The sequence below is a fragment of the Sceloporus undulatus genome, chromosome 9 (assembly GCF_019175285.1).
Source record: "Sceloporus undulatus isolate JIND9_A2432 ecotype Alabama chromosome 9, SceUnd_v1.1, whole genome shotgun sequence".
Classification (NCBI taxonomy): Eukaryota; Metazoa; Chordata; class Lepidosauria; order Squamata; family Phrynosomatidae; genus Sceloporus; species Sceloporus undulatus.
In genome coordinates this window covers 17,792,552-17,804,491 of record NC_056530.1, presented here as the reverse complement: position 1 = coordinate 17,804,491, position 11,940 = coordinate 17,792,552, and the positions used below count along the sequence as shown (strand labels likewise).

General features: G+C 42.4%; 1 protein-coding gene and 1 long non-coding RNA gene across 2 annotated transcripts in view; one reads left to right on the top strand and one right to left on the bottom strand.

The window, feature by feature from the left end:
- Positions 1-5,685: 5,685 nt before the first annotated feature.
- Positions 5,686-11,940, bottom strand: part of LOC121916002 — a 13,633-nt gene continuing 7,378 nt past the window's right edge. Inside the window, exons 2-4 of the long non-coding RNA XR_006100782.1 lie at positions 8,757-9,018; positions 6,825-6,956; positions 5,686-6,095 (exon numbers count right to left, since the gene is read on the bottom strand). This is a non-coding gene — a long non-coding RNA (uncharacterized LOC121916002). The remainder of the gene's footprint in view (positions 6,096-6,824; positions 6,957-8,756; positions 9,019-11,940) is intronic.
- LOC121915997 (interferon-induced transmembrane protein 2-like) lies at positions 6,352-9,196 on the top strand. The gene is made up of 2 exons (XM_042440701.1): positions 6,352-6,567; positions 8,813-9,196. The coding sequence occupies exons 1-2, from the start codon at positions 6,370-6,372 to the stop codon at positions 8,984-8,986; spliced, it is 372 nt and encodes a 123-aa protein (XP_042296635.1). The 5' UTR covers positions 6,352-6,369; the 3' UTR covers positions 8,987-9,196.

Below are 11,940 nucleotides of genomic sequence, written 5' to 3'. Positions count from 1 at the left end.
TGAGTTTGAACATTGCCTAGGAGCACTTGGTCTGGGAAAGTTACTTTTTGGGCTGCAGTTCCCAGAACCCCATGCCAGTGTGGGCACTGCCCATGTTGACTAGGAAATTTACAAGAGTTGGGCCAAAAGGAAAAAAGAAACATCCAAGCTCTGGAAACTGTGTCTAACCAATATGTGTCATCTCAGTGTCCTTGATAGACTGGAATTTTGACCTTTTCAGGAGGATCAAACAGAGGTAATTGTATGAATTGGAACAAGATAGGTTAATTGTTAACCAAACATAAAGGACATTATGTGCTGAATACAATTGGTGACTGTCGACTGGAATAGACCCATCAAGTCAAGTGTTGAATGGGGAGTTAATACACAGGCAATTCCCACTGATTTGGTTACTCTGTTTGGGACTATAGACACAATTCAGGCCATGTGGTCTACATAATCTACACGATTTTACAAGGGACAGTTATAAATGTGGAGTGATGTCACTGGAGCAGTATTGGGACATTTAGTGGCCTAATACTCACACCCACATACAGTACACACACATACACATACATGTGTGTTCCATAATCCACTGATAACAATTCTTTCTCATTCCACTCATTCGGTGTTTCAGGCTAAGAACCTTCAGCAACCATGAGTAAACATGAGAAAATGGGACACCGATTAGCAAGTCCTCTCTTGATCCCATCCCCACTTTGGCGCACTATGGCAGCAGGTCTACAACAACCTACTCCCATCTGGCACCCTACAGACATGTTGGACTATGATTCCTATCATCTCCAGCACAGGTCCATTGCAATCCAGATGATGATATGGGCCAAACTTGAAAAAGCTTCTTTGATGCTTTCTAGCTCTCGTGTAGAAGGAAAGGTGCCCATGGACCCCCAGAACAGAGGAGTAGTGAAATCTCATCCCCCCTCAAAGACCAAGAAGTGTTTGGGTGGGAAAACACCTTAAAATGATCTGGCAAAAAAATTGGACTATCAAGGCAGCTGCCGCATTAAACAAATAAAGCAGTTTGACACCACTTTAATTTCCATGGCTCAGTGCTATGCAAATCAGAAATTGGTGGTTTGGTGGGGCACCAGAGCTCTCTGACACGGAAGGCTAAATATCTCCTAAAGCTACAAATCTCAGAATTCCATAGCACTGAGTCATGTCAGTTAAAGTGATGTCAAAATGCTTTATTTCTGCAGTGTGGATACACCCCAAGACTCCTATATAATTGAGCTTCCTTGAACATTATCAGTAACAAGTGTATTAAATGATCATGTGCCCAGAAATACTAAGACAGCAATCGTTATTGAGCCATTCCAGGAATAATAAAGTCTACCTGAAACCAGAAAACCAAAGTGGTATAGTAGTTTGAGTGTCAGACTATGACTCTGGAGACCAGGATTTGAATTCTGGTTCAGCTGTTGAAACCCACTGGGTAACCCCAGGCAGGTCACACTCTCTCAACTTCAGAGGAAGGCAAAAGCAAGCCTCTTATCAAAAAAATCTTACCAAAAAATACCCCATAATAGAGTCACTTTAGGTTTGTCTTAAGTCAGAAACAACTTGAAGGCACACGTCAACAAGAACAACAACAAACCTAAACATTAAATGAAACACGCTGAGGCCTCTTCTAAGCATTCATTGTGCTACTAAGAGTCTTCATATTTAAGCATATTTCCATTATCATGGATAGGATATATGGATAGTGTTCCCCTGCCCTGCAAGTCCCTGCAAGAAGGCAAAACTGACAACAAGCTGCCTGCCAGTGTCACTAGGGTCTATGGAGTTGCCAACTGCTTTATTGGACTTGGCCATATGTCCTTGGCAGCAAACTAGCACCCAAAGATGAAGCATTGTTCTTCGACAAAATTAAATGCTTCCTTGTTTCATCAAAGGGGAGTGCTATAACCAGTTCATTGGCCTAGTATATTTGCATAGTACGTATTCCATGTGTGAGTCCATAAAGCTCTATGTTAATACTACCCTGAAAGGGGAAAACCCAGTGGAGCACTGGTGTTCCGGGACGTTCGTATTATAATCAGGTTAGATTAGATTAGATCCATAAACTGTCCTCAGTGCCAACAGGATGTAAAGATTATCATTGCTATTTGCTTGTTGCACTGACATAAGACTTACCAAACACACACTGGGTTTTTTTTTTTTAATTAGCACTGTAAATACGTAGACCAAACAGCAGCCTATTCAATTTCCCTTGTATCCTTCTAGGGCCAGGGCTGGTGACTGGTTGGGAAAAGATCTAAAACTCACTAGAAGAAGGGGTGGAGGAGAAGAGTCAGTAGCACAGTGTGCAAAAGAGAGCAGAAACCACTAAGCAACATCTAACTTCAATTCTGATTGGAGTAGACGCAATGAAATGTGGGGCTTGTTGTCATCATCCTCATGTGCCTCCAAGTAGATTCTGATTTATGGTGACCCTATGCTGCTCAAAAGGTTTGTTCAGTGCGGGTGTGTCATTGCTGTCCACTGAGGGTGAGAGTGTGTGACTTGCCCAAGATCACCAAGTATGTTTCCATGGCCAAGCAGTGTTTCAGGCCCTGGTCTCCCAGAGTCCTAGCCCCACACTCAAACCACTATCCCATACAGGCGCACTGGGGATTGTTAGTCACCACTTATGTATATCCTATTGATTTCAGTGGATCTGCTCAGTTTAAGACCAAAATAAAACTTCAACCAGGATGAACATAAAAGGTGTTCTTCAATATGATATGAAAACTAGACAGTTAAGAAACAAGATAAGAAGGAAATCAGTTCATTTGAGATGTGGTGTTGGAGGATCCCTTGGATAGCCAAAAAGACAAATAAATGGATCCTAGACCAGTTCAAGCCAGAGATCTCCCTGGAAGCCAAGATGACAAAATTGAAGCTGTAGTGCTTCGGAGACATTATGAGATGGCACAATTCATTGGAAAAAACAATAATGCAAGGAAAGGTGGAGGGGAGTAGAAAGAGAGGAAGGTCGTATGCTAGATGGACAGACTCTATTAGGGAGGTCACAGGTATGGGTTTGCAGAAACTATAAGCAGAGCAGTGGAGGACAAGGGATCTTGGAGATGTCTCATCAACAGGGTTGCCATAGGTCAAGATTGACTCGAGGGCAGTTAACAACAAACAAACGGAGCAAATGGAAAGGGCCAGTTTGGAGCTATGTAAATCCAATCTAGAACTTAACTGCCCTTGCCACATAATAAGTCTATATGACAGGTCCATGCCCTGTAGAGTGTGGTGGCCTCACAAAACTCCAAATTTCAGGATTCTGTCGAATGGAGCAATGTCAGTTAAAGTGGTGTCAACCTGCATTATTTCTGCAGTGTAGGTGAATCCTTAGAGAATCCTTCTATGGTTTTCTAGGGTCGTATTATTTCAGCTCTAGCAGCTCCAAGCAGAATGGAAATCAGGTGTTTATATGTTAGTTCTGTATTTCCTCCATTCAGACTACTAACAAATATTATAAGAAAGTAATGTTTCATTGTGCCATTAGAATTTTATCCCCATATTGCAGAACTTTAGGGCAAAAAATCCAGGCCTTTAGTGAACAGTGCCAGGTTGCAAGAGAACCAGTGTGGTATAGTGGTTTGAGCATTGGGCTATGGCACTGGAGTTCCCTTTGATTCACAAATAAAACTGTTTGGAACTTGCACTCTGGAGTTTGGTTTCTCAGAACTGGTATAGACAGACTTGATCACTACTTTTAAGTTGCTGAAGGCCTCTCAGCTGCTGTAACTGAGCTAATAAAATTCCCCTCTTAGATATTGATTGTCAGTGTCCTCTCAGGACCCAGGTATTTTGGATAATATGGGGTCAAGCAGAAAGTATTTCTGCATAAGTCAGCCACTCCTGGCAGTGTTCTGGGCAAATGTGAGGTAGCAGTAACATAAAATTGATCAATCCTCATAAAAGGAATGTGATTTCTTGTGTCCATTGCAAGAGCTGATGTTGTAGGAAAGTTTTAAGTAACCATGTGTCCCAAACTCTCGCCACAGTTATGCCTATAATTGTATATACAAACACTATGTATATACAAACACTAACAGAGTGGTTCCCAAAATTTGGTCCTACAGGTGTTTTGACTCCAGCTCCTAGAAAGCTCACCTAGCTTGGTCAACAGTGATGAACTCTGGAAGCAGAAGTCCAAAACATCTGGGGGACCAAAGTTTGGGGATGACTGGACCAAAGCATCATAGAATGATGCTGCAGACTGCTTTTTCCTATTTTGTATCTGCTGAGGTGTAGCTTTGAGCAGGTAGTACTATATGAACTAATGACTTTTCTTCCTAACATGCCCTTAAATCAGAGGTGGGCAGCATGTGGTGCTCCAGATGTTGTTGAACTGCAAATCCTATCAGCCGTAGTCTCCATAGCCAATGAAGTGGGAGGGTGGGAGTTCAGTTCAACAGCATCTGGAGGGCCACAAGTTGTTCACCCTGGCCTGAAATGAACCACTCTCCCTCCCTCCAGCACTTTTCCATCAGTGGAGCACAAGGTTATTGCGGAGTCTATAAATACCACATGAAGAGCTTCCATCAATATGAACTAGTGGAAGCAAGAGGCTCACAAAGTACAAATATACTTCAGTTAATGAAACCTCTGGGAGCAAAGATGCTTTGTTACAAAGACTTTCGGGCATCCATAGCTACTGACCAGATGGGAGATTTAACTCTTTATGTTGTTTACAAAAGATTTACTGGAACTAAAACTTACATGTTTAACAGTATAGAGCAGATAAATTGTGCCAGTGGAAAGAGTGGACAAAAGACACAAACAAGATGTAGATGCAGGGAATTCCCAAAGCCCTCTCCTAGCTCCGTAGAATATAGGCTAATCCTTTGTGTTCAGGCTTTCAGGGACCCATCCCAAGAAGCTACATAGAACTGTACTCATATAGATTACTACATTGATTTTTTAAGGCATTCCTGCATTTTGAAAGGATCCTTCAAGAGATCTATATGAGTCAAACAAATGTTTTTGTATACTTATGCAAGGCTTACCTGACCTGGTTATTTCATTTCACATATGCACATTGTTAGTTCTGAATAAAAATTTTGTGGAAACACACTGAACTGCTGTTCTATTCATTCATTCATTCATTCATTTGCAGTGTAGGAGCTTATCCCTATTCTTCCCATGTTACTTCTTCCCTTGGTACCTTATTTTATGTTAAAGAAATAATGTGCCAGAACACATCTATTTTATTAATTGATGTATATCTGTAACCCTTTCTGTGAAGATATATTTTTTTCAGAAGTCCATCCCGGTTCTCAGCTGTGAAATAGTGGAAGGTATGAAAACGAGCGTGTCCAAAGGAGGATGACTAAAATGGTGAAGGGTCTGGAAACCATGCCCTACGAGGAATGATTTGGGAAGCTGGGTATGTTTAGTCTGTAAAAGAGAAGGTTAAGAGGTGATATGATAGCACTGTTTAAATATTTGGAGGGATGACATATTGAGGAGGGAGCAAGCTTGTTTTTTGCTGCTCCCGAGAATAGGGCACAGAACAATGGATGCAAACTACAGGAAGAGATTCTACCTCAACATTAAGAGGAACTTCCTGACAGTAAGGGCTGTTCAACAGTGGAACACATTCCCTTGGAGGGTGATAGAGTCTCCTTTGGAGGTCTTCAAGCAGAGGCTGGATGGCCATCTGTCAGGGATGCTTTGATTGAGAGTTCCTGCATGGCAGGGAGTTGGACTGGATGGCCCTTGCAGTCTCTTCCAGCTCTATGATTCTATGATTCTAAGTTCTATAGAGTAGTGTGTTTGCCCATTCCTATAGTATGTTTACGAAAGTGAGATTGTAGCCCTTGGCTCCTCAAAAATATCTCTCCCCCTTATCTGGGGTGCCACCCAACATCAGTCTGCTTGCCTGGGTTATTCATTGCCTCCTTTGTCATCCTGGCCTCTTATTGTTCCGGGTGAAGGACAAAGAAGTGACTCAATCACTCAGTCCTACAGCCAGTTTGGGGCAGTGAAGAAGTCCACCTCTCCAAGAGCCTGAACAACTTTTACGTGGAGAAGAACTGCCTATCTTCTCATGTGAGCATCCACGCCGAAGAAGATTTGAAGTGGTTGACTGGGTACTGCAAAAGAAGGAAAGCAAAAAGAGAAGAAAGACTGATCATACAAAACCAAGAGAAATAAATCAGAACTCCAAGCAGCTTAGCAGATTGGGAGGAAAAAAGGAACGTGGAAAACCGAGAAAGGAGGAGAGACTGCAATTACACAATTGCAAAGGAGAGAACCTGGACTATGGATCAGCCTCCTAAGTATGAAAAGCAGTTCTTTTCAAGGCCTCCTGTGCTACAATTTCCAGCCGGACCAGCTCTTGCCATAGACTATGGGACACCTCCTCCCATGCCACCCCAGTACCAGCCTTACTATATCCCACCTACTACAGGATTCAGCCCAGGTCCATCTGTACAACCTTCACAGCCTGTCACCATCCCAGCTGCCCAACTCACCGAGGCACCGGATTACCTGGCCTACTCCATATTTACCTCCACCTTCTGTTGTATTCCCCTGGGCTTTGCTTCCTTGTATTACTCTCTTCAGGTGAGCCTCTGTGTGAGAATGAAGGATGCTGAGTTATAAGTATGAGGGAAAGCCCAATAATAAAGCAGCTGGAGAGATACCTAACCAAGCAGACAGGCATGTTGGGCGACCATGCAAGGAGAGCCAAGTAATAATCGTTCTATTTCATATATTTTTTTCATGCATTATTTTATGGAGCTGCGACAAAGGGTACAGTAATGGCACTGTGTAACAAGAATAAAATTTCAGTCTGGAGGGGATATGGTAGAAAACTATACCTCAGGAGGACTTTAATGGTGGGTTGGGACATAGTCAATCATAGGCAACAGAATGAGGAATTTGTGGCACAGTGCAGTCCCAAATCTCATTCCTTCAATCGCCAAAATCCTTTGGTAGAATCCAAAGCGCTCCTGCAAAAAAAAAACTCCAGTTGATATTTTTGTGCATATTCAGATGCATTTTATGCCCAAGTGGAACGAAATGCCAGAAAAATGCTTCCAAACTCCAAATCTCTGTTAACTCATATTTTGGGGAAGAAAAAGTGGAAATCATGTCTTATTTGTTGTTGTGTGCCTTCAAGTCGTGAAGTCGAAGGCTTTCATGGCCAGCATCCATAGTTTTTTGTGGGTTTTTCAGGCTATGTGGCCATGTTCTGGAAGAGTTTATTTCTGACCTTTTGCCAGCATCTGTGGCTGGCATCTTGAAGATGCCAGCCACAGATGTTGGTGAAACATCAGGAAGAAACTCAGCTAGAACATGGCCACATAGCCCGAAAAACCCACAAAAAACTATGCCTTCAAGTCATTTCTGACTTATGGCAACTCTATGGTGAACCTATTAGAAGGTTTTCTTGGCAAAATCTGTTCAGAGACGGTTTGCCCTTGCCTCCCTCTGAGACTGTGACTTGCCCAAAGACACTCAGTAGGCTTCCATGGCTGAGCAGGGATTCAAATCCTGGTCTCCAAGGACATAATCCAGTGCTCAAACCATCCATACCATCACACCACACCAGCTCTCTACTGCTATTATTATTATTATTATTATTATTATTATTATTATTATTATTATTAACTACCTTTCCCCATGGATGGAGGAAAGAAGCAGCAACAGATTAAATACAACACATATCACTTAAAAACATATAACCTATGTTGCAATAGAGAAAATTTAAGCAATTGGAATACTCCTGCACAAAAAATCTAGAATAAAGACAGGTTTGGAAAGAGGATGTAAAATGCAGGGTTTTAAAAAGGATTTCTATGCTCTTACAAACTGATTTGAAGAAGTGTTAGTTCTCAGAATATAGCTCCTTGGGATTTGCTGGGATTCACCAGTTGTCTCATCCATGTCCTCTTCCAACTCTATGATTCTATGATTCTATAACTGGGGCATGGCTTGCCCAAGTGGTCTTATGGTGCAAAGGGCAGATTCTCTCCACTCTAGATTTATAGTGCAAAAGTGAAATTTCACTTACATGCTATAGTACTACCGTCACTCTTCATTTTCCGCGGGAATCCGGTCCAGACCCCCCTCGCAAAAATGGAGTTTTGCATATATTCAAGCCCCATTGGCTTGAAAATAGGTATGGGCATGTGGGGGCGCACTCCCCATTCATTCCTCTTCCATTTGTCCCTCGCGCATAAGCAAGGGACACGAGTCCAAACACTGTGAGAACAGAGGGAGGACTGTATATCTCTCAAAAAAAAATCCAAAGGAAAGAAGAGAACGGCCTGTTACAGAATGCCAAAATAAAACTGCTTCCGATCTCTTTGGAGGTATGCTGTTTAAATGCTGCATGCATCCTAAGAATCCAGAAGCTGCACCAAAGCTGCACTCCAGTGCTTAGGAATGGAGTGTGGCTTTGGCACAACCTCCGAACTCTTAGGACCCATGCATCATTTAAATAGCATACCACCAAAGAGACCCGAAGCAGCTTTATTTTGGCAGTCTGTAACAGGCCTATATATTGTTGTGGAATGTATCAGAATTAAAAAGAAACCCACTTGAGGATGGGAATAAAATATTTCACATCCAAAAATTGTATGCTATGTCTGTGTGATGCAGGATCTTGGCCATTGTTTTTTCTTCTAAAAGTTGGAATGCTGCAAGCTGCTACTGCTATTGGTATTGCTATATGGTACAAAACACCCCCAGCCTGATATTTGGACATCTACCTTCATCAATTCTCATTCAGTACCAGGGATACTCACTCATCTTCACTTGCATATGTTTCACGGATCCATTCTTTATTTCTCTTTCTCTGCAGACCCGAAAAGCCAACCGCACTGGAGATTTCACGACGGCTCAGAAAAACTCCATCCTGGCCCGCAACTTGGCACACTCAGCACTGGGAGTGGGGGTCTTTTTCATTATTTTGTGTATCATTATAGTGGTGGTAGTTTGTTATGTAATTTTCACTATCTCGACATCTCAACCCTGAAGTTCATCTTCTTCAAAGACCTCCCAGCTTAACTACAAAACAAAGAAAGTCTTTGGACCAATGTCTTCCACTCTGAATGTTTTCATAAGAGGATCTGCTAAGGACTGGTTCACATGCATATCCCATGTTTTCTTGGCCAGATGTCTAGAAATGGAATATGTGAACAAGCTACATCTGGGGATCTACCTAGTGATAGATTTGCAGTTCAGGACACTGTTCCTCTCTGCCCCTTCTTTTGCTCATTGTGTCTATTATTCTGCTTTTCTTCCTCTGCTTTTTCTTTATCTCTTTTCCCACTGGACCACACCTTTTTCCTGAAGCTTCTTGCTTCACGGGTTTCCTTAACTGATGTTGACCTGATGCTAAAAGCATGCTGTCTGTCTTACCATGATCTAAGGGGGGAATCACATAAAACTGCGTAAGGGAAATCCTGTGTATGGTGGAGCCCCATTAAAAATAATGTGGCTTGTGCTTGTGACGTGCCGTGGCACAACAGTGTGGCATGTGCCACAGGCGCATACCCCATTACTTCTTCCAGAGCACACCATGTCTTTTTCCGGAGTGGCTTTCAGCATATGCTGAAAGGCGTGTATATTGCGCCCACATATGACGCGGGCGCACAGTATATCTTTCATCTTTTGTTGCTATCCTCTTTCACTAGAAACAACCAAGGCAGGCTTGCACATTGTTCAACCCCATTGCTTTGCCTCTGAGAAGCAAGATGGGATCTCCTACCTGCCAACTGCCACCAAGAAGAGACATGCTTCCATCACATAGTTTGAGAAAGTGACTTTTGGGGGGGGCTGCAATTCCCAACTGACCATACTACGTGGGGATTCTGGGACTTGTTGTCCAAAAAGGTATTTCCTTCCTCCAAGCTCCATGTCTCCAGCATGTGTTAACCACCTTCTCAGGTTCATTCTTTCCTCTTGAGGCTCTTCAGCGGACTGCATGTCCTCATAATTTGTAGCCAAAGGACAACACCAGGAAAGATCAATGACAAGGACTGGAAGTGGTCTGTCACAATATGAACAACATATATTTTTTTCTTTTACTGATTCTGTACTTGAATCTAGTTGTATTTTGTAAGCTATTTTGTGGAGAGTCTCCTGAAGAAACATAAATAAAGATGACAAGACTGTGGTTTTATTTTATCGTATTTCATATGAAATGCTTTGGATTTCCACATTCTGTCTGATCTCCACCACATATTATAAATCTACACTCATATAGGCATTTATCACATGAAGGAGATCGAGAGGAGATCAGGATCCACGATTACACATGGAATGCAAATGTACATGATCATCATTTGCAAAATTGTATGCCATTTCCCCTTTACTTGTGAGATGGTTTAAATTTGCTTTAATGTCTCTTTAATACCAAAATTAGCCCTAGTGTGATAAACTCCATACTTGGGGGCATTACACCATTCTTCTGCTGAATACTAACATTTAAAGCTTTTCAGCCACACAGAAATAACATACTACAATGGGGATGGGGAAGCTGTGCCATCTAGATGTTGATGGATTACCATTCCCATCATCCCTCACCATCAACCAGGTTGGCTGAAACCGATGGCGACTAGAGTCCAACAACATCCACAGTGTCCTATTCCCCCTAGCCTTGCACCAGAATTATGTCCCTACTTTCAGCTGTGAAATGTGTGTGCGTCCCTTCATGTGTTTGCTCATCTTTGGCTCCATCCGCATGGAAAGGATCAGAAAAGTGAAACCATTCCCAGAATATCCTCATACCATACAAAACTGTCTGCCTGGTTTATTGCTGATTCCCTCGGTCCTTTCTCCTCGCACTGTCTTTCTTTCTTTCTTTCTTTTTTCCTGGCAAGAATTGTTTTGTCCAAGATCTTGAGCACTACGTCAGTGTCTGTAAGGAGACAGCCAAACCAAGGTACACACTCTAGCAGTAGAGAAGCATCCGAGGAAAGGAAGATCAAGCCCACAGGAGAAGAGGAAGGCTGAAGGAAGATACTAAAGGTCCAACTGAGGAGAGAGAGAAGGAATTCCAGCAGCTACCTGTGGCCACCAAAAAAGAAAAAGGAGCAACAAAGAAGAACTGCAAACAAAGGCAGAGAGCAAAGCTGCATAATGGGCTTCTCCAAGTATGAGATGCTCATAAAAGATGTGCCCGTTGATAATTGGAATCTGATCCCGTATTTTGAAAACCAGCCCAACAAAGTCCATTATGATATGCTAAAGCTTTTTACTGGGCCACCTAAAGGAAGATGTCACCAAAAGCCATCTCATTCATCTCCCCAGACCATTGTCATCATACCATCTGAGGCCAGCGAAGAACCTGACTTCATGGGCCTCTCCTTTTCTGTTACACTATTCTGTTGCTTCATCCTGGGTAGCATCGCCTTCCTTTTCTCTAAAAAGGTAAGCCGGTGGGAGAGTGGGTAGTTACTTAACAGAAAGGAAGAAAGAATGAGCAACCATGAGAGAGAGAAGTGAGGTTCACTGCAGTAGAGGAAAGAAGAATACACCTTTACTTTTTGCAAGAGGCCTCACAGTGACTCCTTGTAGGAAATTGGGGCTCTTAACCCATACTTTATGTAGGAAATCATAAAAGTAAGGAAGAGCCATTATGAGCTCTTTCCCCATAATTCAAGCACACATGAGAAGAGCTAGTGATGGATGGAAAAGGCAGAGGACTGCAGCACTACTCAAAGGATGAGCAAAGGCAAGGGAACAGATCAGCAGAGAATAAATAATCATAATAATGATTTATTTATATAAATGTAGAATCTGGAATTGTGTATTCATCAGGTACAACAAAACTAAGCAGGAGTGCTTTCTGGCATTTTAAAATGAACAGATTTGTTGTGCCAGCTGGATGAAAACTAGTTCCAGCGTTGTTGGGTTGTTGTTGTGGGGTTTTTTTTTGGGGGGGGGGGTAATTTTATTTTTTATGTACAGTTACAATCTTACCAC

Excerpts from the sequence above, each read along its gene's own strand:
- LOC121915997 (XM_042440701.1), top strand. The coding sequence starts at position 6,370 with ATGCCACCCCAGTACCAGCCTTACTATATCCCACCTACTACAGGATTC. Across the intron at positions 6,568-8,812 it reads CCTTGTATTACTCTCTTCAG|ACCCGAAAAGCCAACCGCAC; the intron begins GTGAGCCTCTGT and ends CTTTCTCTGCAG.